Source organism: Gordionus sp. m RMFG-2023, chromosome 4, assembly GCF_954871325.1.
Source record: "Gordionus sp. m RMFG-2023 chromosome 4, tfGorSpeb1-WG-v2, whole genome shotgun sequence".
NCBI classification, from domain to species: Eukaryota; Metazoa; Nematomorpha; class Gordioida; order Chordodea; family Parachordodidae; genus Gordionus; species Gordionus sp. m RMFG-2023.
In genome coordinates, this window is record NC_088778.1 from 17,307,581 (window position 1) to 17,333,365 (window position 25,785).

At 27.1% G+C, this 25,785-nt stretch overlaps 1 protein-coding gene across 2 annotated transcripts in view; it reads right to left on the reverse strand.

Annotated features, from left to right (window-relative positions):
• Positions 1–474: 474 nt before the first annotated feature.
• The window catches only part of LOC135927878 (sprouty-related, EVH1 domain-containing protein 2-like), a 31,428-nt gene continuing 6,117 nt past the window's right edge, over positions 475–25,785 (reverse strand). For both annotated transcript variants that reach the window (XM_065464112.1, XM_065464113.1), the window contains exons 2-3: positions 2,106–2,698; positions 475–2,016 (exon numbers count right to left, since the gene is read on the reverse strand). In XM_065464112.1, the coding sequence (XP_065320184.1) occupies positions 743–2,016; positions 2,106–2,698 (1,867 nt within the window). In that variant the 3' untranslated portion in view covers positions 475–742. The remainder of the gene's footprint in view (positions 2,017–2,105; positions 2,699–25,785) is intronic.

The window sequence follows — 25,785 nt, forward strand, 5'->3', positions numbered from 1 at the left end:
TGATCTCTCAAATGTCGGTCAATTGATCAAATTTGATAGGTCAAATGCACATCCCTGATTAAAAATATGATAACTCTAGCTTAGTCTTGTTTATCTTATTTTTTAACTTGGATATTTGAGATTAAATCGGATTTGAACATTTTCATATAGCAGTTACCTTTGGAGTAAAAACACGTTAGATTTTTCTAAGGGTAGTTGGCTCATCAATTTGAACATGATAAATATTAGATCTAGATCGAAAATATATTCTAGAATATTTTTTCCAAATAAAGGGCAGTCATAAAGATTCAAGTCTCTTTTTAGACGTTATTCGAAATGATGAGATTTAATATTTTTATTTTTTTTACAGATTTACAAAACAATAATATAATAGAGGTTTTATGAATTAATTTATAAAAAAATATATTCGCGATTTTATATAAACAAAGTATGTATAATTTTATAAATTTTTAACAACATTTTTCTATTAGCTATTTGGGGTAGAATTATATTACAATTATATTTTCAACGCTTGAAAAATATAGTGCTAAATTTTAAATTAATAAACAAAATTGCACATTCATTCTTTCTTAAAATATGGTTTACTTTGGTTTAGGTCAATAATTTATATAAAAATTGGTAAATGCTTCGAAAGGTGCATATTTTGCGAATTGCCATGACATAATTTTTTAAATAAATGTCATCTTGTTATTTTAAAATTTTACTAATTATAATACATTAAGCTAGACAAGGTGTAAACTCTTTAAACAATGTTGGCAGGAGATTTATTAAAAACACTCTTAGTAGTAGCAGCATGACCATAATTTTCGGAATCTATATCGTTAGGCGAGTTTGTGTTAAACCGATGGAGGCAACACCTGAGAAGGGGATAAAGACATATACAAGGGAAGAAGATTGACATGACCGCCAAATACAACCATCTGCGTATAAATGCACCAGGCGAATAAAACTCGTATTTGTTTGTTTTGACAGCGGAACAGCCGTTTTCCATTTGATTATCCGTTTCCTCATATTCGTCCTCTGTGTCGTTGGATATGAAGCAAGAACATGAGCACGGATCGAGAAGGGTGTCAGAGTATTCGGAATCTGAATTAATTTCGTTATTGTTTATCGTGTATAGCATGCATCTGGCGTAATGGATGCACGTGATCGTCTCTATAAATTGGCGAGCTGATTGTTGGTTTGAAGCCTTTCGGATAGAGGCTTCATCATTTGACTTTTCTCCAACGTCATATTTTTTACGAAAATATTTGCGAGTGTCTCTAGGTGTTAAAGGAGGTGCAGCACGACGAATAAAATATCGCGGTACAAATGATAGGAACATATTGCCAAAACTATTTTCATAATTGTGGTCAGTTTTGGATTTCGAAAACGAAGGATCTTCCGACATTTTGTTTGTAGGGGGGCTGTTGTATTTTTTTTCAAACGGTGGATCATCTGCAGAATATACCGATGTGTTTTCTATCCCCTCTTTATTGTGAATAGACAAAATGAGAGAAGATATGAGAGGTGAAGCATAGGTTTCTATTGGGTGAGGAGAGTAAATGCTTGAAATACAATCTGCTACCTGTGCACTACAACAATAATTATCACGATTTATGGAGGAATGATTGTCAAATATGTGATTTTCTTCCAGTCCAGAAATGAGATTTAAAGTCGAATTGCCATCCGGTGGCTGATTAGATTTGTGATCTAAAACAGTTGGTGAGGAAGGGAAGGGCATTGGTGATGATAAATGCGTTTTTAAGGGTAGTTTGATGCTGGCATTCAGCATGTTCAAATTGTACCCACCGATTATTGATTTATGGTGCGATTGATAATCGCTTTTACCTGAGGACAGATTTTGAATGTTACAAGAATATGGGCTGGAAATTCTATCGTAGGATGATTTTATTGTTCCCAGGTATCGGCGATGCCGAGTGGGGGATATATACGTACTAATATCAGAGAAAAGAGCTTCCGATGCATTCTGATTACTATTTGATAAGGTAGAGGAGTATAAAGGCGTGCATTGGTCTAAAAAGTGAGGATTAAATATTAAAGGTGTTGATAAATAAGGCATAAATAAATTTAACGTATTTTTATTTTAAAAAATAATAAATTACCCGTTCGTTTTAAATTGATAGGCGATAGGATGTCGGAGTTATTTTGATTTTTATCGTTTTTAAGTTTTTCCAGAATAGTTAGAAGACCTTTCTCAAAAATTGCGGCCTGACCTGGACTCTGAAAGGTCAAGCCACATCTAAAATCATTGCCAGTCTTCCAATGATGGAAGATAGGATTTACGCGTATATATTGTATGTGCTCATCAATAGGGCAATTGAGTATTATTGTATTGTCCGTGATACGTTGTCCTAAAATAACTGGCTTTCCTCCTATCACATCTTCGAGTGTCTTGGGGTCGTATAAATTTGAGAGAGACCCTGTTGATGTTGCGGTAGGACAAAAATTTAAAGCTGGTGAGAGACGATCGCTTGCTCTTCCGATTTTATCTTCCAACTGGTAACTCGTGCCATCTAAAAACAGGCCGACCCAACTTAAGCCGCCCCCTTTAACGGGAAGCCAACCGCCGGAAGAATCGTCTCGTCTCATTACCTGAGCCTTACCCATTTTTTTGGATATTGGGATCGGTGGTTTACAACGTGATACCGATTCTATAGCTAACTCGTTGATTCCTTCGGGCAGCGAATCTTCCATTCTTTAATGATTAATAAATATAATTTAATTAGTTTCAACAACATCAATTTAAAAGTATAATGGACATTATATATTTTCAAATTCAGAACAAAATATCTATTCTAATCCAAATATGCTGTATAAAAGTCAACTCAATCTATTAGTTTCGAACAATTATTTATTGACAAAAAGAACATTTCCTTAAGAGGCCAATTTTTAATTTATTTGACTATAAAATGTGCAGAGATCAATATTTTTTAGAAAAACTTATCAATATTATTCAAATCTGATAAAATAAAAAATTTGATATTTTATGATATACTCTTGAAGTTCCGAATAATATATTACAAATTTAAAATGATTACTTTACAGGTTTCAACCGATATGTTAATAAATAATGAGATTCAACAATATAAAATAGATTGATAAAAAATCGCTTAAAAGGTGCAAATAATTAACAGGGCTGCACCGATATTAAAATGGGTGATTATAAATGTGTATATTTAGAAATTGGCACAAGATTAACAGATATTTTATAATGCATAACCATCTTGAAATGATGTTATCAAGCAAAAATAGTTTAAGTAAGAGTTGATAGCGTCAAATAGAATCAGCCTTTCGGTCAGTTTTTTGCCCATCCGGGTTTGAACAAATTTAATTTTAAATCGTTCGATTCTAACGCCTCCTTAAAATAATTTTGTTTTATAACAAGTTGGATGTTTATCCATAAAAAATTAGTTGCCAATTCTATGATTACATATTTATGTCCGTCATTTTAAAATATTGGCAAAAATATCGGTTCAGCCAAATAATTAATATAAAAATTATGTAATTATATGATCCCATACCACATTACATTTTCCTCATCTACCCGGTTCACATATTCACATTAGATAAACAAATGGAATTAAGAAAATTTAAAAAATACATGTTGTGATGATTTAATGAAACATGTTGACGATTAAATAACCCATCCATATAAAAATATTTTGTTTGCAAAAATAATTAAAATAACAAAAGAAGGAATAAAAGAATTTTCAATAATCCTTTGTCTATATTTTAATTATTTTTAGCAAGCAAAATATTTTTATATGGATGGGTTTTAATTTAATCGTCAATGTTTCATTAAATAATCACACGAGGCAATTTGTGATCTGGTTCATTGAAACACCCGAATTTCATAAAATGTTCCCTTAAGAAGAATATTGCTAATGTTAAAAAAATATATTATTTGGCTTAAAAAGTTAAAACAGATTTGAGATTCAGAAATGGGAGTTTCATATAGGAAGCAAGTTAAAAGTAAAAGCCAATGAAAATAATAAATCATGGCGGTACTCCACTTTTTATCGAAAAGATTACTTTGTAAATGATAATAAACAAAAGCGTAGTATTTTAGGCAAAAATATACAATATATTTTGATAAAATACAAATAAAACAGAAGAGGAGAAGCATGAGGATCTAACCACTCCAAATAAATTTCTATATATATAAACAATTTTAGTATCATTCCAAAAAATGGAAGCTGATATTAACCAGGTTTATAAACTGAACTAAAAAGGTTCCAATTATATAGATGATTTCGATTCCTTAAAATATAAAGAGGTGGTTTTTCAATAATAAGCAATGAAAAAATTAAGCATTAAATAAACCCTTAATTTATGAAAATTTTAAAAGAGGTTCAAGTTCCTATATTTGCCTTGGTTCGAAATGATAAATTAATAAATAAAAAGGAATATATAATTAAATTATAAAAACATTATGATTATGGGTGTAAGAAATATTTCAAATGATATTTTTCACCTTAAATATAAGTTTTCTTTGGAATTTCCAAAATAATGTTTGTAAGAGTTCTCTAGTGTGATAGTAACAAGTTAATAAGACGTTAACCGAAAAATAGTACTGCTTTAGATATTTTAGTAGCAACAATTTGGATAGGATATAAGATTTAAGTCAATTTATACATAATAACATGCCAATATTTGCCCTTTCTACCAATGTGTGATAAGAATATTTCTTTAATTGCCATTATTATATACAACTGATTTTATGGTGGAGGTAATATAAACTGATGTGAATCTAAACATTTTTTTGGCCATTCTTAAATAAAATATTTTGTAATCTCTAGTGTCTAGGCCATGATTGGGAATGGCACTAATATTTATAAACTTGATTATATCCTCTGATTGCAGGTTCAATTGAAGAAATTTAATGAATCGAACAATCATTGAATGCAAAGTAATGAAATAAATTCCTGATGTATCATTATTTCAAATGGACAAAGCTTATAGAATGTATATAGGAGATACTACTTTATTTAAAATACTAAATTGAATTATCTATGTAAAATCCACATTTTACTCTTTAAAAATTATTTTGTGCGTATCTGTTTCATCCATTTTTTATATTAATGAGACATGTTTATCTAAAACGGAAGAAATAGGTTTTTTATGAAGAATTCTAGTTCCATAGAAATTTTATGAAGTCATTTTTATATTTTTAAGATATACCTTTTGTAGAGTAACTGGACCAGCCTCAACATCCCCTAAAAATCAGATTAGAGGGAAAGTTCTTCAAAATAACTTCAAAATCAATAATAAGTGTCAATGAATTCAACTAAAAAATAAAGTACCCTTATCCTCCAACAATTGTAAACTCTAATATCTTAGTTTTTTCTATTTTATTAGTAAAGTTTGTAGTGAAGGAGATGCAAACTATAATTTTTAGAAAAGTAAATCGAATGTGAGCTATTATAAATATAAAATAAAAATTAACCTAATTTTTTAGAAACGCTTCGAAATCAATGTTACTGTTTCTCTCTCGTTCCATATATAACTTCAAGGTTTCCTTACAAGTCTTATACCAATATAATTTAACAACTATTAAAGAACACACACAAAATTAATTTTTTTTTAATTAGCATAAATTAAAAAGATATAATAACCAGTGTTGTAAGTAATGTCATTCCTTGGGTTATTTGAATAACGTTTTAATTTATTTAAGGGTCATTCCATGCATGACAAATCAGCCCAGATTTGGGCGATCCTCTTCGATTTTTTAAAAAATGTAGTAAGCAAAGAAAGTTAATGTAACTAAGGAATAAAAAAAGTTTCCTAACATTTATATTATTGGAAAAATGGGTCAAAATAGCAAAGATGACGTATTTCTACCATTATCGGCCTTCATTAAATTATTATTTTAAAAACTAATAATTGTAAATAACAAAATTAATATCAAAATTACGTACATAAATTATATACGAAAATTTTATTTTTCCACTTTCCGGACAATTTTATTCAATACATAAGAATTAAAGACAATTTTTTGGAAATAATAATACCTTACATTTCCATAAAAGATTTAGCAGACATTACTAAACTCTTTTATATTTATAAATAAAAATCGGTCTGAGATGGGGCCAGCATCATTCTCAAAATAGATATAGATAGTTTATAAATACTTTCCTTAGGAGATGTGTTTACGTGCATTGCTATATGCAACGTGAATAGCTATGCAATTACTTTGATGAATAGGCATCGTAAGAAGGCGTCATTATGATCGCCACTTATTTGGTTTAATTTTCTTCCTAATAATGTGATAAATTTAAGGAATTCCTCACCAAAATCCTCAAGAGTATTTGTGATATTGGGATAAAAATTACGCTATAAATGTCTGAACATTTGTTTATTTTCAAGATTCCTGACGTGCTGAGGCATTTCTTAGATCGCGCCAAAAAATCGATGCAAGTGCATGCATTAAGACCAAAGTATTAGGATGATATCATCGGATCTTCTGCTGTTGCTTGAGCATAAATGATGGGGCTCTATGATATTTAGGATGCTGGCCATTTTAAGAGCTTGAGATTAAAATATTTATGTTTGTATGTCGTGAGAGGCGGCCTTTGGAATATCTATAATGTAAAGAATAGTGTGCCATGAAATCAGATTGTAAAGAACAGTTAATGAATTTAGAAGGAAGCGATATATTGAATCTAAGACGAAGCAAAATAGCTATACGAAGTTCTTTATTAAAGACAAGAAGACCTAGATTTTTGCTTGGAATAGCCCTTCATTGCGATTTAGAATTCGAATGGCTTGGCTGAGACATTATTCTAACAGATAATTCGATAAAAGATAATAAACGAAGTGAGAAGCTAGGAGAATATCCCATGCTTTCTGAAGGGCGGATGTAGGCCCTAAAGCCTGTTGACATTTTCTCACCCAAGTGTAAATAACGTTTCTAGGTAATGACAATGACCAGAAGTGATTAAACTTGAAATACCTAATCTTGAGGAAAAAAGCAGCAAAGGTTAAGGGACAGAAACTAATTCCGCCATTCTTATATGAAAGAGAGGCGTGGAGGCGTGATTTGTATGGAAATTTTACATAACCTCCAGCATTGTGCGGATTTGCAACTCAGGCTTGAGCAGGATATTTTAGTTGGATAAATTTTAAAATATTCAAAAAAAAACTTATTAGTTCATCTTCACAAGAATCTATATTAAAATGTTCATCAATTTATTTTTATCCATCAGAATTTAATCTGAATTCATTCTACATTCTTATGTTTTTTTTAGATTTGAACTGCTGGATATCAAGGTTGAAATACTTGAATTAGGGCCCAATCATACACTTACAAAGTGTAGACTTAATGCCCTTATTTTACTTTTTTGGTGTAAAAAATGTTTCATACTGGGTCCACAGGGCAGAGTTAAATCATCTTCATTTGAAGAAATAAGTATTATTGACATAAATTATTATATTAGATAATATAAATTAACATGCTTTGATTGATTCAATATAAAAATCTTGACTAACAAAAATGTAATAAATAAAAATAAAATGAAGAATTTAATTTGAATTAAAAACTCGGCTTAAATTATTATTTATAAAATTTAAAAAAAAATATTATATGATAATAAAACAAAAAATATTCTTTCCATATTTTTTAAGAAAAAATTTAAAGTAACGAATAGTTTTGAGTTATTGTTACTCAAGAAAAGAAACGCATTACTTACTCGTTACCTTTTGAAACAAGTAACGAATTCCTTTTCCTCAAAAAAAGAAACTGTTAGCAACGACGTTTACAATAAGTATTAAAAACTGATTAATATACAATATTTTACAAAGACGCCCTCTTTTGGCGCTGGTCGTGTCCCAGACCCAATTTTTTGTTATTAATATAAAAGCGGAGATCTGTTAATTTTTTTATAAAAATTGAAGATATCAGTATTTCCAAAAAATCATTTTTATTTCTTATATATTAAATTACTTTGGGAGGCTTTTTTGGCATCAATATTACATCCATATTTTAAGAACTTGTAAGTAGGATGATAAAAAAAAACAAAAATTGAAAAATCTAAAAATAATTTTTTTATCTAAAAGTATATCTTTGTATGTATTTTTGATGTTAAATTTTTTTTTATTTATAATTATGTAGTCTTTAAGATATGATTAATCAATGAAGGCCGATAATGAAAAAAATAGGTCATTTTTGCCACTATGGCCCTTTATTATATCTCCAAAAGTATATATATTAGGAGGCCAAAATTTGCCCATTTCTTAGTTATATTGACCTTTCTTTGCTTAAAGTTTAAAAAAATCGAAGGTCATTTTTCTTACTCAAAATTTAATCAAGTTTGGGATTAAACCCATGCCTGCTGCGTCTCAGCTCAGGTCTGTAACTTGCTGAGTCACAACTGTGATTTTTTTCTACAAAAATTCAAAGATGTGTTTCGTTTCCTAAAATTAAATTTTATGTAGAAATAGTGCATAGCGATGCACTATCACAATCTTGATATTTGAAAAATGCATGAATAAATAATAAGTGTGCCGCTCTCAAAATTGCGTGCGTATATAATTATAAATTCCATTACCCAATTATGGTGAATATGATCTCCTCTACTTTAGTCTTTTAATTTAAAAAAATATATTGTATCAACCAACGAATAAAGTAAAATATTAAATAATTAATGCTTAGTGGTACTTTTATTAAGATAATACAGTAAGTAATGATGATGCAAAATGTGAATTTAAAAAATAAATTTAAAAATATTAATATAAAAATCAATAACAAAGGCCAGGCCATCTGATTTTTTGGATGAAATTATTTTATTTTAAATTATCCAAAATTAAAAATATTAACAAATCATATGATAGTCTTAGACAAGTTTAATATATCAGTGCATCTTGTCTAATTCTAACCCAAAGAAAAGTAAAAAAAAATATGGTTTAAACGAGATATTCACTGTTTTAGGTTTGAATTTATAACTGGTTCCAGAATTTATTGTGAAACATTTAAATTTAAAATAATAAAATATTATTTAAGGTATTTCGAGATAAGTACTCCAGTAGGGTTTTTCTAAATAACATCAACTATATTTCATCAAATAATTTTTAGTTTGATATTTATTTATTTTTTACGGCTCCGATCCAATATCGATATTCGTATAAAACCTCATAAAAATATAATTTGTGTTGTAAACGAATACGTTCAAATATGAACCGGTTCCTGAATAAAGTTCGATTTTTTTGAAAAAAATGATGGACGTTCTTTCTATTTTAGACGGATTTTTAAAATATTCATTTTTTGACGAGCGCATTAGTTTTTTATGTTAATTTTATTATTCTTACTCAGTTACTTCCTTCGAATATTTTTTAGCACGTTTCTAACTAGTGTATATTTTGTTCTCTTGTGGTTTATATTTTATTGTTTAAGACATTAAAGATCAAACCCTGGCCCATAAAGAATTTTTGCATAAGTTGTCCTGTTAATTCTTTTTAACGAATTTTTCGGCATTCACATTTTTAATATCTATATCTAATTTTTATTTATACCTCTCCTCTATGGCTATCTATTCCTTTTTATAACAACCGTTTTCTAAATCAATTGTATTTGATATCTGAAATGTGTAATTGCAACTAATCGGATCATATCATAAATTAATTGTTTAATTTTTTGTGAATTTACTATATTATTTATATTTCAATTAGATAGTTCTTAAAATACAAAGAAATAAGCTTAGTAATTTATTTTCATATAATAATAATATAAATATCATGAAATTCAAAAAATAATTTGAATATGTGCTATAGCTAGACCTGTGCGCCGATGTCTCAACCGACGGCGATGGTATTTTTTAATATTTTTATCGACGTTCGGCGGCGCGCTGATTTCGCCGCGTGATATTTATTTTAATTAATTTTTTTAATGAATTTAATTTATAAATCAATGTATTATATCTATCTATAATATATATAAAAGCCGTGTCACCGTCACAGTGTCATAATTTATAATATATATTTTAAAAAACACGATTTTTTAAAAGCGTCTGTCTAATCGGCAAGAGCTTCGCTTACAAATGTGAGGGTCATAAGTTCGAATCCCAGCAAAGATTTTATTTTTTTAATCTGGCAAAATTAATATAGAAGATAAAATATTTAAGTGTGACACATTCACATAAGATTCAAAGTTTGTTGCTACTTTAAAATTCAAACTATTAAATAGATATTCTTATATTTAAAAATTTTTCACAACGTAATAGCCAATATTATTCTTATAGCATCATTACCATATCAAACACTAGTTCATCAAAGCATCCATTAAAATAATATCTAACATTACCATCTTATACATCATAAACATATGTATTAGAACTAGCTGATATATTATAGATTCTTAAACAATCTTATATTAATATTACACTATACAATTTTATATAATTAATACATAATACATATATATTCTATATTAATATATATATAAAAGCCGTGTCACAGTCACAGTGTCATAATTTATAATATATATTTAAAAATTCGTAAATTTTGAAAAGCGTCTGTGGCCTAATAGGTAAGTAATAGCGTCGTTTAGAAATCTCATGGCTTTAGGTTAGAATCCCAGCAAAGATCATTTTTTTTTCTTAATCTAACTTTAAAAAATCATTTAGGAATATTTGTGTTATTGAGCACATTAATATAATTTTTACAGATTTTATGAAATTAATATAATAAAATTCATATGTTCCGATTATATATTTATATTGAGGTAATGAATATATTAGAGACCTGTAGGTACCATTTTCACAAGCCTGCCTGGATTTTGTTAAAAAAAATTTTGGCATGGCCCGGACTTGATTTTTTAAAAATATTTTATATTTATTTTCAATTTTTATAGATAATAATGGCTATTTAAAATATATAGCCCGACCTGAGTATCTTTAAATTTTTTAAGCCAAGTGCGGGTATATTTAAAAAAATTAAACTATGGCCTAACCCTTGTATCGTATCAAAATATATTTTCTTATAATTAGAATCATCTTAAAAAATGGATCCATATCATGAGTAGATGCAAACTTATTCAAAACTCTGTGGATAACAAGGAGTGCTTTTGGCTTCCATTGTTAATAAAAAAAATCCATAAGGAAGGATCCATTCCCACAATCTTATAAATATTTGCATTTTATATGAATACTAGCTGATATCCTACAAGAATGACAAGGAATTAGTATTCTCCTTAATTTGATGATGAATAAATCAGAAATAAGCCTATATGAGGTGTGAATCAGAAATATAACTTATTTTGATGAGAGTTAATTCCAAAATTTTCATTATTGTTATAATATGTTAATGAATGTACTTATTGTATTCAACATGAATAAATATTTGACAATGTACACTTTTTTTAAATTATATTAATTTCGTTATTTTTATTATTTATATACTTAATAAAAAATTCAATCTTGATAGATGTGGGTTTTGTATATTGTTATCATGGAAACAAATTTTGGATTTGGACTTATTAAGAATGAGTTTTTTAAAATTGGCTTCAAGAAATTGAAAACCAATTATTTTAAGAAAAGCATCACAGATTATTCCATCATCAAACCAAATATTTATATCCAAATCAAATTTAGATTTAAGATAATGGATGAGATAATGAAAAACAAGGTAAAATGCACCCCCTGCTGGATCCTTTCATCAGAATCTATGACATGTAGCCTGAATAAAGAAGTTTTAATGTTACAGAATATCTCTAGGAATTTTGAATAAACAGGAAATTTGGGATAAAAACAATTTTTGAAATGTTCAGGAAATTTGCTATTGAAATAGTCTACTTTGATAATAGCCATGTTAGGAGGAGGATTTTGGATATAAAACAAATGGCATGTGAAGCTATTTTGCCTTCTCCCTTAACACCAAATTCTAATTGATAGTATACTTAATAAGTTAAGACCCTAGGTTTTGACCTGTGACAAATATTTTTAATAATAATCTTCTAAATAGCCTATTGCAATGGGATGGATACCACCACAGTGTTTGTGAGATAATCAGGTTTGCCCCTATAATTGATTCGAATCTATGATGGCAGGTCTTTTTTAAAAGAGTATTTATGAAGGTTTTAAAAGAATTTAAATGATTCTTTGAGATGAATGTTAATTTTATACGAAGTGAGAGGGTAAAAACCATTGCGTCTGGATGTGGAAAATTTGTTATAAGAATTGATACATATCATAACTCACAAATCATATTTTTTTATTCCATATTTTCCATAATATATTTGCCTTCTCTAAAAATTTATAGATATCTGGAAGAATAAATACGGATTAACTATTCCTCTCATATGACTATTCTGATTCATCCATCGTCAAATAAAGGTAAAATTTATTATTTATCCATAAGGAGAAAATTCTGATTCTCCGTCATTCATGACGAGCTATCAGCTAGTTTTTTTTATAATTTATTTGGGGGCTCTTTTCTAACACATTGTTAATATAGTTTAATTCATTTCTTAAATTATTTCCTGTCTCACTCCAATTTAAATTTATGTATCTTATCATTCTCAGAAGTCAATTGACGAATTGCATTTTTACTAAGATCAGAGTCATAAAAAACGCATATTAGTAATATTCTATTCATTTTTATTATAACAAATTAAAATATATGGAATGCAAGCGAAATATAATAAATCAGAATTCAGATTTAGCAAAATTATAATTATCATGAATAAATAGTATTTTATCAAGATTCGTGGGACATAAAGAAGTCCTTTTTGCATTGAATGATAATCCAGCAATTGAAAAATATTTTCGCTGGGTGTACTGGTTGCAGATATATAAAGAACCTTCCTAGCTAAATTAGCAAGCCTAGGAAGTTCCAGTCGTTTTTTTATCCAAAAGGTTAATGCATCCTCTTCTGGGATATTATGTTGGCTGAGCAAAATATGACATTCTTGTTCTAGATTACTAATGTTGTTATAATCGTTGCTTGGAAGGGAATGTTTACGAGTATTTTAGCTATATGGATGTTTGCCCATTATCTTCAACTTGAATCTCACTATTTGCATTTCTATAATGTTCTAAAAGTTTTAAATTATGTCATAAAATTAGAATTTAAATATTCTGAAACAATTTTAAGATTTTGAAATCTGAACTTTCAAAATAAAGTTTAATAAATTTAGTTTAACAAACCAATTAAAAATTTAATACTAACATAAGAGCCATTTTTTATCTTTTATATTGTTGCTATATCTTGGTGTTGGCTTTAAAAACATTTTTAGACTTTGAATGGATTTATTATTAATTTTTTCTGATATTTTATTAACATTAACTAAGTGCCGAGAAAGGTTACTTGTATTATATTTTTACTAAAACATTTTATTTCATAACTAAAATATAAGTTATATATAAATATAAGTCTAAAATTAAAATAAATTACCGTGAAAATGGATTATGTTTATCCGAATCTTCATCTTTTTTTCCCCAATTTTAAGCAAGGTTCACAATAATTATAATCAGGCATTATTGTGCTTTTCTTATTTACGTAGGAATGAATGTAAATGATATACACTATTCTAGTAAATTCATATTTTAATTTTATTAATGTTAATATTCAAATTTAAATAATAACTATTTTAATATATATTTTTAAATGACGTACATATGTTTTACTTTTAACGTTCAATTTGACTAATAAAAATTTTAATATAAAAATTTATTTTTTAATATATAAATATAATTAAAGAATTCTAAAAATTATACACGCCGCGCCGCCGCCATAAAAAAATCGGCGTCGCACAGGTCTATAGCATACAAGTTATTAGCTACTCGATTACAAATAACAAAATTATTCTCTCCAAATTTTTTCAAATCGAATACGAAAAATATATTATCTGTCGAGTAACTTATTATCTACTATTGGATCGAAAAATTCGTATAATTAAAAATTATCAGTATTATTCGAAATAATTTATAAATATTTGATGCGAAGCTTTTTAATTTTTTTCACATCTATATATCACTTTTTTAAATTTTAATAAATCATTTTTGTATTTTTGAAAATTGTGTTAAAGAATTTAATCTCCGAATAGAATATTGAATCAAATCGAATAATATTTATATTATTCGTAAAGAATACGAATAAGGAATTATTCGATTAGCATGAATAACACAATTATCCGATTATACAAATCAAATACAATAATGCAAATATTCGATTCGTATTTTTATTGCATATAGAAAGTGGAGGTAACATGCATTTCTGACGCCTTTAATAACGATAATATCTAAATTAAAAATTACTGTTTAATTTGTCAACTAGTCGATGCGAAAATTTAAATTATCAAATCAACTATACTTATATTTTAATCTAACTCCGGTTTTACATTTGGTCACTTTTACCAAACTTTGTAGGCAAAATTTTGTAAATACTTATATTCCAGCCCAAATAATTTTAGTAAGGTAATTTAAAGTTAGTTTCAAGATTCCAATGATGATTAAATAATTTATTTTGAAAGTTATGGCAATTTATAGAAGAGTGTTTTAATTCACAAATAACGCCATTTTTTAATTTTGTGTTTTAGTCATGGTTTAAAATGATCATAACGAATGTCAGAGTGAAGGTATGATATTCTGTTTTTAAATATCTGAAAAAACATAATTAAACTTTAATTTTCAATTATTTTTAAATTATAATTTTAAATGCCACGTGAAATTCAAATTGAATCAATTATCTAGGTCAAAATTTTTGATTTACATAAAGAAAAAATTAATTCAGCCATAGTCGAAAAGCTCCAGCTAAGCAGAGAAACGATCAGACAGTATTAATAAATTAATTGTTTCAAATATACCCGAATTGGCCTCAAATCCAGAGATAAACGAAGTTCATCACAAATTATCAAGGAAAATAGCGGATGAAATCTTGTTCATTTGACTCAAAAATTAAGAGATAAGACAAAAAAGACTTTTATATTTCTCTACCGGCAACAAAATGATTCATTCTTTAGTTATAAATTTTATAACGTGATTAAAATTTTTATATTTTAATTTAATGATAAGCCAAAAAATATCTATTAACAGATACCAAAAGAAGAAACGATACTGTTTCACAAAAAAATTGAACCTTTACCGAATGGTCAAAAGTTGATTTTGGAGACGGGTTTAAGTTTGTATTGAAATTTGAGTTCATAATAATGTATTACGCAAGGCAATTGTTTAATAACTTTTGACAAATTCAACCTTATTAAAAACAAATTCTTGTTCATATGTGTAATATATGTGTATATAATATTATAATTATGAGTTATGACAATAATTAAAATATTTTGTCCTATCTTAATAAAGCGTTTAATATTACATTGTATAAAAAAAAACACGGCGTTATTTGGTTTTTGGTAGTATATATGTCTAGTGATATGGATTCATTGGGATTAATCTAAATTTTAAATCATACTGAGGACCATTTTTAACTGAAAAATCTGATCGATATATATATGAAGATCAGCATTCCCGAATACATCGGCTATTAGGCTTGCACAGAATTAAGTAATTAAGAATATCATATTTAAAAAATTCGTACTAACCCCAAGAAATCTAGAAGCTTCAGAACAGAAAGTATGTAAAATCTTTTATTTTGAGAAAATTAAGTAAAAAAATTCGGATGATTGCCTATCTAAATTTTTTAAATAAATTATAATACAATGTCACTTAACATGTTATTTCTTATGCATGTTCTATTATATATGTTAAATTTATCAAAGTTATTTATTTTATTGAAAATCAAATATTATATTAAAGGAAAAAATAAAAAGTTCGAATATAAAAAGGCACAAAATTAAAAAAGTGTGATTGTGATTAATGAATTCTATAGGTATCTTTTCATTTGATTATTAAAAAATCACAAGGTTATTTCTATCTCCTTACTTTAATAATCGACATACATTTTATGAATGACCTTGATAAAGAATTATGCCACAATTTTTAATAAAATTAATTTTTTTATTTGACGTGTATAAACTAACAAATATTATTACTAGAATTAAAATCTACTGCGAATGTCGGGAAAACCCATCAAATATCATCTTACCATAAGCTTCTTTAGATTAAACAAATGTTCTACAAAACGCTTGATTTAATAAACCGTAATTTTAAATGGGGGAAATCATCATTTATAAAAAAAAATATAATATGAGCCCTGCCCAGATTAATCCAAGTCCTAAACTATTGCCCCAATAAAATTTCACAGATGGCCGAATAAAAAAATTTATCAGACCGGGTAGGAACTGAAATAATATTTAAAAAACAACTTGGAAACTAGTTCTTTAATCGTTATATTTCAAAAAATGCAAAAATTTGCTACTTTTTAAGCATTGCTAAAGTTTTCGCAAAAAAGTAGCTAGTTACTTTAACAAGATTAATGATCAACCATAACAGAAGATATGATTTTTTTTAAACGAGTGGCGCACTTCAAAAATTTTAATATATGAAATTAATTTTATGAACTCTTAGTTTCATAATTGTTGTTCTGAAATATTTTATGTGTTCAACCCTTTAGAAATTTATGTATTTTTTTCTCATTCTCTGAAAATAGATTAATGAAAAAATATTTTTAAAAAATCCTTTTTACTAAGTCACATTAATAATATTTTATCGTATTAGTAGGTTTGCCGATCCACAAATTATTTACCGAACCGAAACCCGATAAATAATTTATATATATACTTTGAGCCAATGTCTTAAAAAATTAATAATACTAGACAAAAAAATAACTAACTGCAAAGCTTTGTCAAATCAAAACAAGAAACAATGAAATTTTCTGATCCTCAGGTCAAGGGTTCCTCGTTAAATATTTTTAAATTTTATTTTTGGTGCTTATATAACAAAAAATATCGCATTTTTTGCTACTCTTTTTTAAATAATTAGATGTGTTAAAATATAAAAAGATAAAATATATTTGAATTAAATTCTTTTCCTATTTAATTTTAATAAAAGAATTGTTTTTCAATTTTCATCCGATGAGCAAGAATGTGTTGTAGTTAAGAAAGTAAATTAGCTAAAACGCGATCTACAGAAACTGAGGTTAGTTTTGCAATTAGAGGTCTGCACGGGGCGGGTTTTTAACCAAAAAGCACGCCCACTAGTTCTTTTAAATTTTTTAAATTCGCTAGCTCACCCATTTATAATTTTTTAAAAAATTTTACCCGCCCTACCGCCCATTTATCAATAAATTTTGTTTAACCCTCCCGCCTAATGCGTAAAGATTATTTTAATGGCTGGTTTGACTTTTTATTTACTTATTCTAATATATTTTTAATTAAACATATATAATATGCAATATTATGAAATAAAACTATTATTTTTAATAAATTGAAGTCTGTTCTGCTCATTTCACCTGAAAAATATTAAAAAATTTACCCGCCCATTACTTTACAATTTAATTTAACCCTCCCAACGTTAAAAATATTTTAAAAAACCCGCCCACGCCCGTCAGAAATATGGGCGAGGGTGGGCGGGCGGGCTAAAAATCCGCCCAATGCAGACCTCTAATTGCAATGTTATATTTAATGAATAAAAAACTTATTTCTGGAAATTTATTAAAAATATTTAATGTTTTTTCAAAAAATTCCTAGACAATTATCGTCAGAATTTTTCAGTCGTAAAAAAAAGGATTTCAGAATAAGCTATATTCTAAGTCTTTCACATTTCTTCAGTTTCTAAAAATTTCTTTAATTATGATATTATATTAGTTTATTCTTAATTTTTCATTCTGTGAAAATCCTAAATTCAAGTTTAAATACCCAATATAATATGAAGGAGATAATATACTAATCTTCATATTATATATACTTAAATCAAGAGTTGTTAATGCTCCTTTTAGTTAGTTCCCGCTCCCACTCCTACCCTCTCAAAAGGAGCTAGCTCCCGCTCCAAGTAATGGAGTGCCACTCCATAGCCACTCCTTTGATTTTCATTTTTTTTAGAAAGTACACGAAACAAAATCATATTTTTTATCAAAAAGGTTTTATTATATTAAATGATATATCAAAATATTTATAATCTTTTAAAAATAATAAATTTTCTAAATTTGAATCTAACAAACATCCACGCTTCACCCCTAAAACCTGTTTAGCAATACTAAACAGGCGCTCAACAGGAGCACTAGAGGGAAGCGGGATATTGTATTTTATAAAAATATTTTTTAATTCAGGAAATTTATCAAAAATAGTAATTTTGATATCATTATTTAAAAAATATTTGTTATATATCTTCCTGATGATCAATTTCATGGAATCCAAAAAAATCATCCAAATCATTGCAGGGTTCCCGTGAACTAGTAGCTATTTTTGCATCAGGAATTTGTTTTCATAAAAATTAATTAATTTGCATTTTAGATTTTAGCCATTCCCAATTTAATTTGAATGCAGGATGGATAATAGCTGCAATGATATTTATCATTATGAACATTTGATAATCTGCAATAAAGTATTTTAAATAGATAATTTATTTTTTATCTCGATTTCTTCTTCTATGATGTCTGGATCCATAATATCATTTTTTATCATATATCTATAAAATGAATATTAATATGACACAAGATTTTCCAAGAAATTTTTAATATAAAAAGATAGAAAAAATGTTTAGTACTAACTGATTAGATGAAAAATCAATATAAAACTTGGCTCATCAAATAAAATTACCTTTTTATTGAATTTTAATAAATAAATAGATTTATTAACATTTAAAAAATAATCTATTAAATTTAAAAGAGCGGTGGAGCAAGGCTCCTCTACTCCAGCCCTAAAAGGAGCCAATTCCCGCTCCCGCGGGCACTCCAGGTGTTTTTGAAAAAATGGAGCGCCGCTCCTTAACAACTCTATTTAAATCTAAAAATATTAAAATATATAATAATAATTGATTTGATAATTCAACTTTTACCAATAAGTTTAATTTTTTTTTAATCTGATAAAGAATAATTGTAGTGCAGTGTCGTATCCAAACCCCCCCCCCCCGAAATAAATTTTTTTAAATTTAATTTACTAAATTGATAATAAATGCTTGAAATTAAAAAACAACTTCCTTTTTTTACAATATTTAATTATTTTCATATTTTTTTTAGCTATAAATTTTAATTTAAAAAATTATAGAAAGCATTTGTCAAAAAGATGTTGCAGCCTGAAACCACAATTTTCATTGTGACAACGAAATTAATGTGTACTGAAAATATTTGTGAAGCTGGGAATGGTTAGAAATTTCCAGTGTCATTAAATGAGAAATTTGACATTCCATTTATAATGGCTAAAAAAATTTCAGTGACTTATCATGACATTGACTCAAATAATCAAAAAAAGAAACTAAAAAGATTTTGTCCGACTAGATTCGTTGAAAGAAAAGAGTAGGTGAAACTTTATTGAACTATATGTTGTTGTATTTGCAGCACTGAAATTTTATATATTAAGTAAATAAAAGATTCAGTAGATACTGAGAATCTTTTGCAGGCTATATTAAGCCACAATTTTTAATATCAATTCAATATGTTTATTTTTTATTTAATTATACATATGATTTCAGTAAAATGCTACAAAAAATTGATTTGAATTTAAGGGAGGTTATGAGTAGAGCAAAGGATATTGTTGAAATATTAACAAATATTAGAGAGAATGTGGATGAAAAATTTCATGAAATGTATGAGAAAGTAAAGGAGATTGCTAATATGTTTGAGATTGAAATTTTAATAGAGTAGATCCAATCGCTCAAACGATTGAGGATTTTATAAAATAAACATTTTTATTCCCTTATTGATACATTTTTATTTTAAATAAAGGAAAGATTTATTAGTCATAATTTTATTTTAAAAAGCTTTTATTTTCTTTTGCCGGTTGAGTCTAAACTGTTGATTACACTTGAAACACGAAAGGATATTAAGAAAATCTCAGAGTTTTACGTGGATGATTTAGTAAGCTCATATGATAAGTAACTTTGTGATGTCATATTTTGCTAAAAAATCTTGACAGAATAGAGTATTCTCTGAAACCTAAAAATGCTCAGCAGGCCCTTTCCATGTGTAATTGCACTTTAGATTCCCTGCCTAATATCAAAACATTATTAATTATTTAAGCTACATTGCCAATTAGTACCTGCACTAATGAAAGGTTTTTTTCTACGTTAACAAGGTTAAAAACCTATTTAAGAAATATCACCGGTAAAAAACGTTTAAATGGATTACCCTATTAAATATTCATAAGGAGATTATTCTAGAAAAAATTTGATTCTAGATGAATAAGCAAAATCTCAGAGAAAAGTAGACCTCTCTTTATAATTCAAATCAAAAAATTGCAATATGATTATATTAGTTTTAATATATAATAATTTTTTCGTAAAATGAATTCTTAGTTATAACATATATAATTTTTGTATTAATTCTTAAAATTTGTGCAATGAATACTATTTTTAATCAAAGTACTGTGTATTATTTATATTTAGATAATGTCGTCATATTTTTTAAATACCATTATTTGCATAATAATTATTTTTTAGTTTTTATACAATAAAATTTTTATTATAAAGATATAAGCAATTGAGTGTTCATAAAAAATGGGAGGTTTGGGAGGGGGGGCTTTTTAACCCCCCCCCCCCTCCCATGCCTACGCCAACTAATTGTAGGTAGTATTGTCAAACAACTCGATTTGATCCGAGTTTAAAAACGTAACTCAATATTTTATCCAAAAAATATAAAGCAAGCCTGAAAATTTTGCTCACAGATGGCACAAAGGTTTTGACATCATTTAGCTAAATCTCAAGGCTTAGGCAATATTTCTGGATAAATATTGAGTTAGTCTTTTTTTAAAAATTGGCCCAAATCGAGCCATTTAACAACACTCATTAGGCACCAAATAGTATAAATGCATGTTATTTTACATTCTAAAATGGTAAATGCGGTGGTTATTTTCTCGATAATTGATTACTTAATAGAATTTATTCTAAATTCTGTTATAAAGAATTAAAACAAAAATACTTATTGTAATTAGGCCATGGCAGAGATATATCCTCTAAGTCCGAGCTATCAAATATATTATAAAATAATTTAGAAAACATAATAAAATATTAACCATATTAGAGTGTAATAGACACTAGGCATAAAGAGGTGATGAAAAATATTTGAAAAAAATCTGAGTAAGAAAATAAAAACTTTTATTTAAAAAAAAATTCAATTATTTTAAATTTAAATAACTTTCTTATAATTATTTTAAATTAACATTTTACTTTTTTATATGAAAAATCTAACTAATTAAATGAACATAAAAAACTATTTGTAAAAAAAATGAATATGTTCACTTTCAAAATTCGTTTAAAATAAAAGCGATGCCGATACAAAAAACGATTTTATTCATGAATGCATTCACTTTGAACGTGTTAATTTACAACACTGCAATTTAATTTACAATAATGTTAAATTAAAATTCATTACTTTGAAAATTAATTATGCCTATCAGTAATCTTGTAAAACGACCTGGCCCGATTTGGGTTCGATTTTTAAAAACGGCCTGATTAAGATTTTAGCCAAAATATTATTATGTAAACATGAAGATTTTATCCATGGTGGCGGAAAGGTTTGCTATTTGACAAATCTCGAGGTTTACTTAATTATTATGGCTAAAATCTTAATTGGGTCATTTTTAAAAACCGAGTTTAACAACGCTACCTATCAGATTCTTCATCTTCGTCATTCTAAGCTAGATTCACAAAAAATGTAATCATGCATTATTTTATTGTGCTTTTCTTATTGTCCTTCTTTAAAATAAATTTAACGAGGTATCTCCACACATACCTGGATATATTATTAGTGCTTTAATCAGTGCTAAATTCATTAAAATTTTCATTTATGAATAAATGATTGTAAATAAAAAGATATAGATAGTAAAGATCTGCAAAGTTAGGCCTTGCCCGTACCCGACCCGAACGGGCTTCGGGCCGGGTTTGGGCCTAATTCTATTTAAAATAATCGGGTTCAGGCCGGGCCCAATATTTTTGAAAAAAATTTGAACCGGGTCGGGTCGGTCTTTGGAAATTTTTCTAAATATATCAATTTTATATTGAATTTTTTATGTAAAATAAAAAATTTTGATTTTATTTATTGAAATTAAACGCCATATAAAATTGGCCTTTTATTTTGAGTAATTATAAAAATTAATTTCTATATTTAAATAAATTCAGGCCGGGCCGGTAAATTTTTTTTAAAAAAAAATCGGGTTCGGGCCGGGCCGGCAAAACTTTTTTAAAAAAAATTTCGGGCCGGGCTTAAAAAATTAGGCCCGATGCAGATCACTAATATATAGCACAGTATAAATTAGAATTCTGCAAAGTGCATGTTTAACCAAACCCGCCCCCCCCCATTGTTTAAAATTTATTTTAACCCGCCTTGCTTTAATTGTTTTTTATCAAGCCCGCTTATTGTTATTAATTAGCCTGCTGAAAAAAAATTATGGAGCCTGCCATGGTTTAAAAAAATCCCCCGCTCGCCTAACTGCCATCAATAAAAATACAACCTAAAAATAAATTTTTGACAAACAGTTAAGCATTTTATTCAATATAAAATAGTTTTAAACAAAATAAGTATCCTCTTTTCTCATGAGGTACTTTAAAAAAGAATTATAAATTAAAATAAATACTAATGCATCATAAAAATATATGAATTTTTCTATATAGCGTATTTTATAAATACCCAAAAGAGCATTTTTTATAAAAATTTATTATACCAATATTTCGCAAAATCATATGGCGAGTCAAATTCTTCAAAGAGGTAAGAAATAGGTTTAAATAAATAATTATTAATGGTAGGTCAATTAACTTTTTACTTATTTAATTTTTTATCAATTTTAATTAAAGTAACCATGGGGTCTTTATGTATATAATTTATTTTATAAATTTTAATATTAGCGAGATAAGTGAATTTTCAGCAACAGATTCAGAATCCGATTATGAAGATAATATTAATTTATCATTTTTTTGGCGAAAAATTTTTTATACAAGATTGATCGATTATATTTTATATCTAGATTCACTGGTATGTCAGAGCACAATAATGTTAAGTACATTCTCGCGCCTAAATTGTCATTAGAATATTTTAAAAAGCCGAATAAGCCATGACTAATATTTGAAATTCTCCAGTATAAAGGTATATATTGGAAAAATTATAGATTCACATGTCTATGCTATAATAGGCTAATCACACCCGCATTGATACGATAGCAAGAGAAATGACTAGAGATTGTTTTTTTGAAAATCTGCTTTATTATCATTTAAAGATGATGATGAAATAATAAATGAAAAAAATTGATGATAAATTTTACGAAATTTTTGATCTAATTTAGATTGAATGCTTAAAAAATATTAGGGCATATTAAGTATTTATTGATAAACAAATAATTGGATTTTCTGAGCATATCATGGATTATAATCGGTTCAAACTTTAATTGGAGGAATATTTTATTCATCATAATCCATTGGATTAAATTTCAAGCTCAGGGAGTGATGGCGAGAATAAACGCAAAAGGAGAGATGTGGTTATGATACCTAACATGCCTTCTAGAAAAGAAAAGATTCATCTTTTATGGATAGTAGTAGATCAAAAGATCAGGTCTAAATGCAGACTCAATACTTGTAATAATTAACATTTATTTAATGTAAATATTGTAATATTTTTTTATGTAATAATAATAATCAAATTGTTTCTTTGATTTTTTAAAATTGCATTGATAAACTCCCCCCATGGTATCATATATGATATCCCCAATAATTTATTCTATATATTATTTGTGAACAAATCAATAAAACCCTATTTTAAAACATACCTTTTTATAATTTTATTCTTATCCTAAAATTATTATTTATAAAATATAAGGTATCACTTTCATCAAGTGCTCCTGTATAACGATTATTTAGTCTAAGGAAAATGATTTTGGGGGAAAAATGAACGAGAGAGCGTACGTCTTTTAGATACTAATTATAAATTGTAAAAAATGAAAAGATTAACGTATTTTATCATTATCGGTCTAAAGTAGTGTTGTTGAACAGCTCGTTTTGAGCCGATTTTTTAAAATGGCTAACTCAATATTTTACCAAGAAAAATATTACAAGATTTTGGTCATTAGAACAAAGGTGTATACATCTATCAGAGAAACCTCGAGACATAGGCAATATTTTTATGGCTGAGTTAGCCGTTTTTAAAAATCGGCTCAAATCGAGCCGTTTAACAAAGTGAATTGTCTGGACGGATAATTAATTGTTTGATTAATATTTTAAAATGGCAATTAAAATAGATCATAGGCGATTCCAACGAAGGATTCTACCTCCATTGGCAGTCTCTCGAAATCTGCAGTCCAATTCCCTAAGCATTCACTCCTCTCTAATGTGATATGCACCTTTTTTAAGTTCTTTTTAATGTTTTTCTATAAAAATTTAAAAATATTTATTTATTTTTTATAACTTGATATTTGTTCAAATTTGTATTTAGTTCTTTAAAATTGAAACAGCTCTTTTAAAAATAAAAAATTTACTTTAAAAATTTTTTTTATAAATAATGATATTATAGTAACCGTAATTGTAACTTCCTTTTGAATTTTTTTTAAATTAATACTACTTTAACATTAAAACTAGTATTTGTTAGAAAAACTTGTAAGTGTCCAGTCCTATCGGTCTTAGACCGGAACCGATTTATGAACCACTCTTCGAGGACCGCATTCCTGACATCTTTAAATTATTTTTTAGTCCGGACCGTGGTCTGGAACAATCTTTTATTTAGTATTTAAGTTTGCCTTACTAATCAATTCATATAATTTTCTTGTAAATTTTTATTTTATTTTTCTTTTCTAGAGGAATTAGTTACTTTGATTTTTGTAATTATTTTCCTTAGTTCATTTCTATTTTACGATATAGTATGAAAAATAAAAGTTTATCAAAAAATCAGTTTACCTTTAAATAAATACTTGTATTAATTATTATTATAAAGTCAAAAAAGGAATTTAACTTCAATGCCGCCACTCAGGCATGAAGTTAAGTCTAAAATATTTGAATCCAAATGATAATAAAAAAATATGCGGTAGTTAAGGATTTAAGGTTTGGCTTGTTATTGTTTTGTTTCATTGAAAATAAAGATCTGTTTAATATCATTAGCTCTATTAAATTTATTTACGTAATTTGAATATTTTTTTATATGCTTATTTAATATAATAGTATAAAGTATGCAAAAATGGGTAAAGCATTTATTTTTAATATTTTTATGATAAAAATTTTGAATAGCCTTTAACTTTGACCATTTTACTTATATTTTTACTTGTAGAAGTAACAAAAAATTAACTCTAAAGAATATTCCATGGAGTAATCATAGAATGCCGTGCCCCCTTCTATTAAAGAAAGCCAAACAACCGCATTCCAAAATATTCATGAAATTCAGAACTTTTATTTAAAAATGCATTATTATTTTGAGAAATCAAAATTTAAAATATCAGAGCAAGTGCCGCCACTCATGTAATCTAGATTCTTAATTGTTTTTCCTCCAAATTTCTTTGTAAGAAAATAATAGTGTGAAATGAGACTTGACAACCCTCATATATAAGCTATATTTTGTTTATAAACAAAAAATGGCGTCTTAACTTTGTAAATTTTTAATAAATTATTAAATAACATTTTGTAGGGATAGGTTCTAAATCGCTAAAACAAAAATCGCTAAAAATTGGGAACATGGCTTATATCTCCTAGAAAATTTTTAAAGTAAATTTGAAATTAATATTAATAGATACTAGGGGACTAAACACTTGTATTTAAATTGAAAATTTAAAAAAAA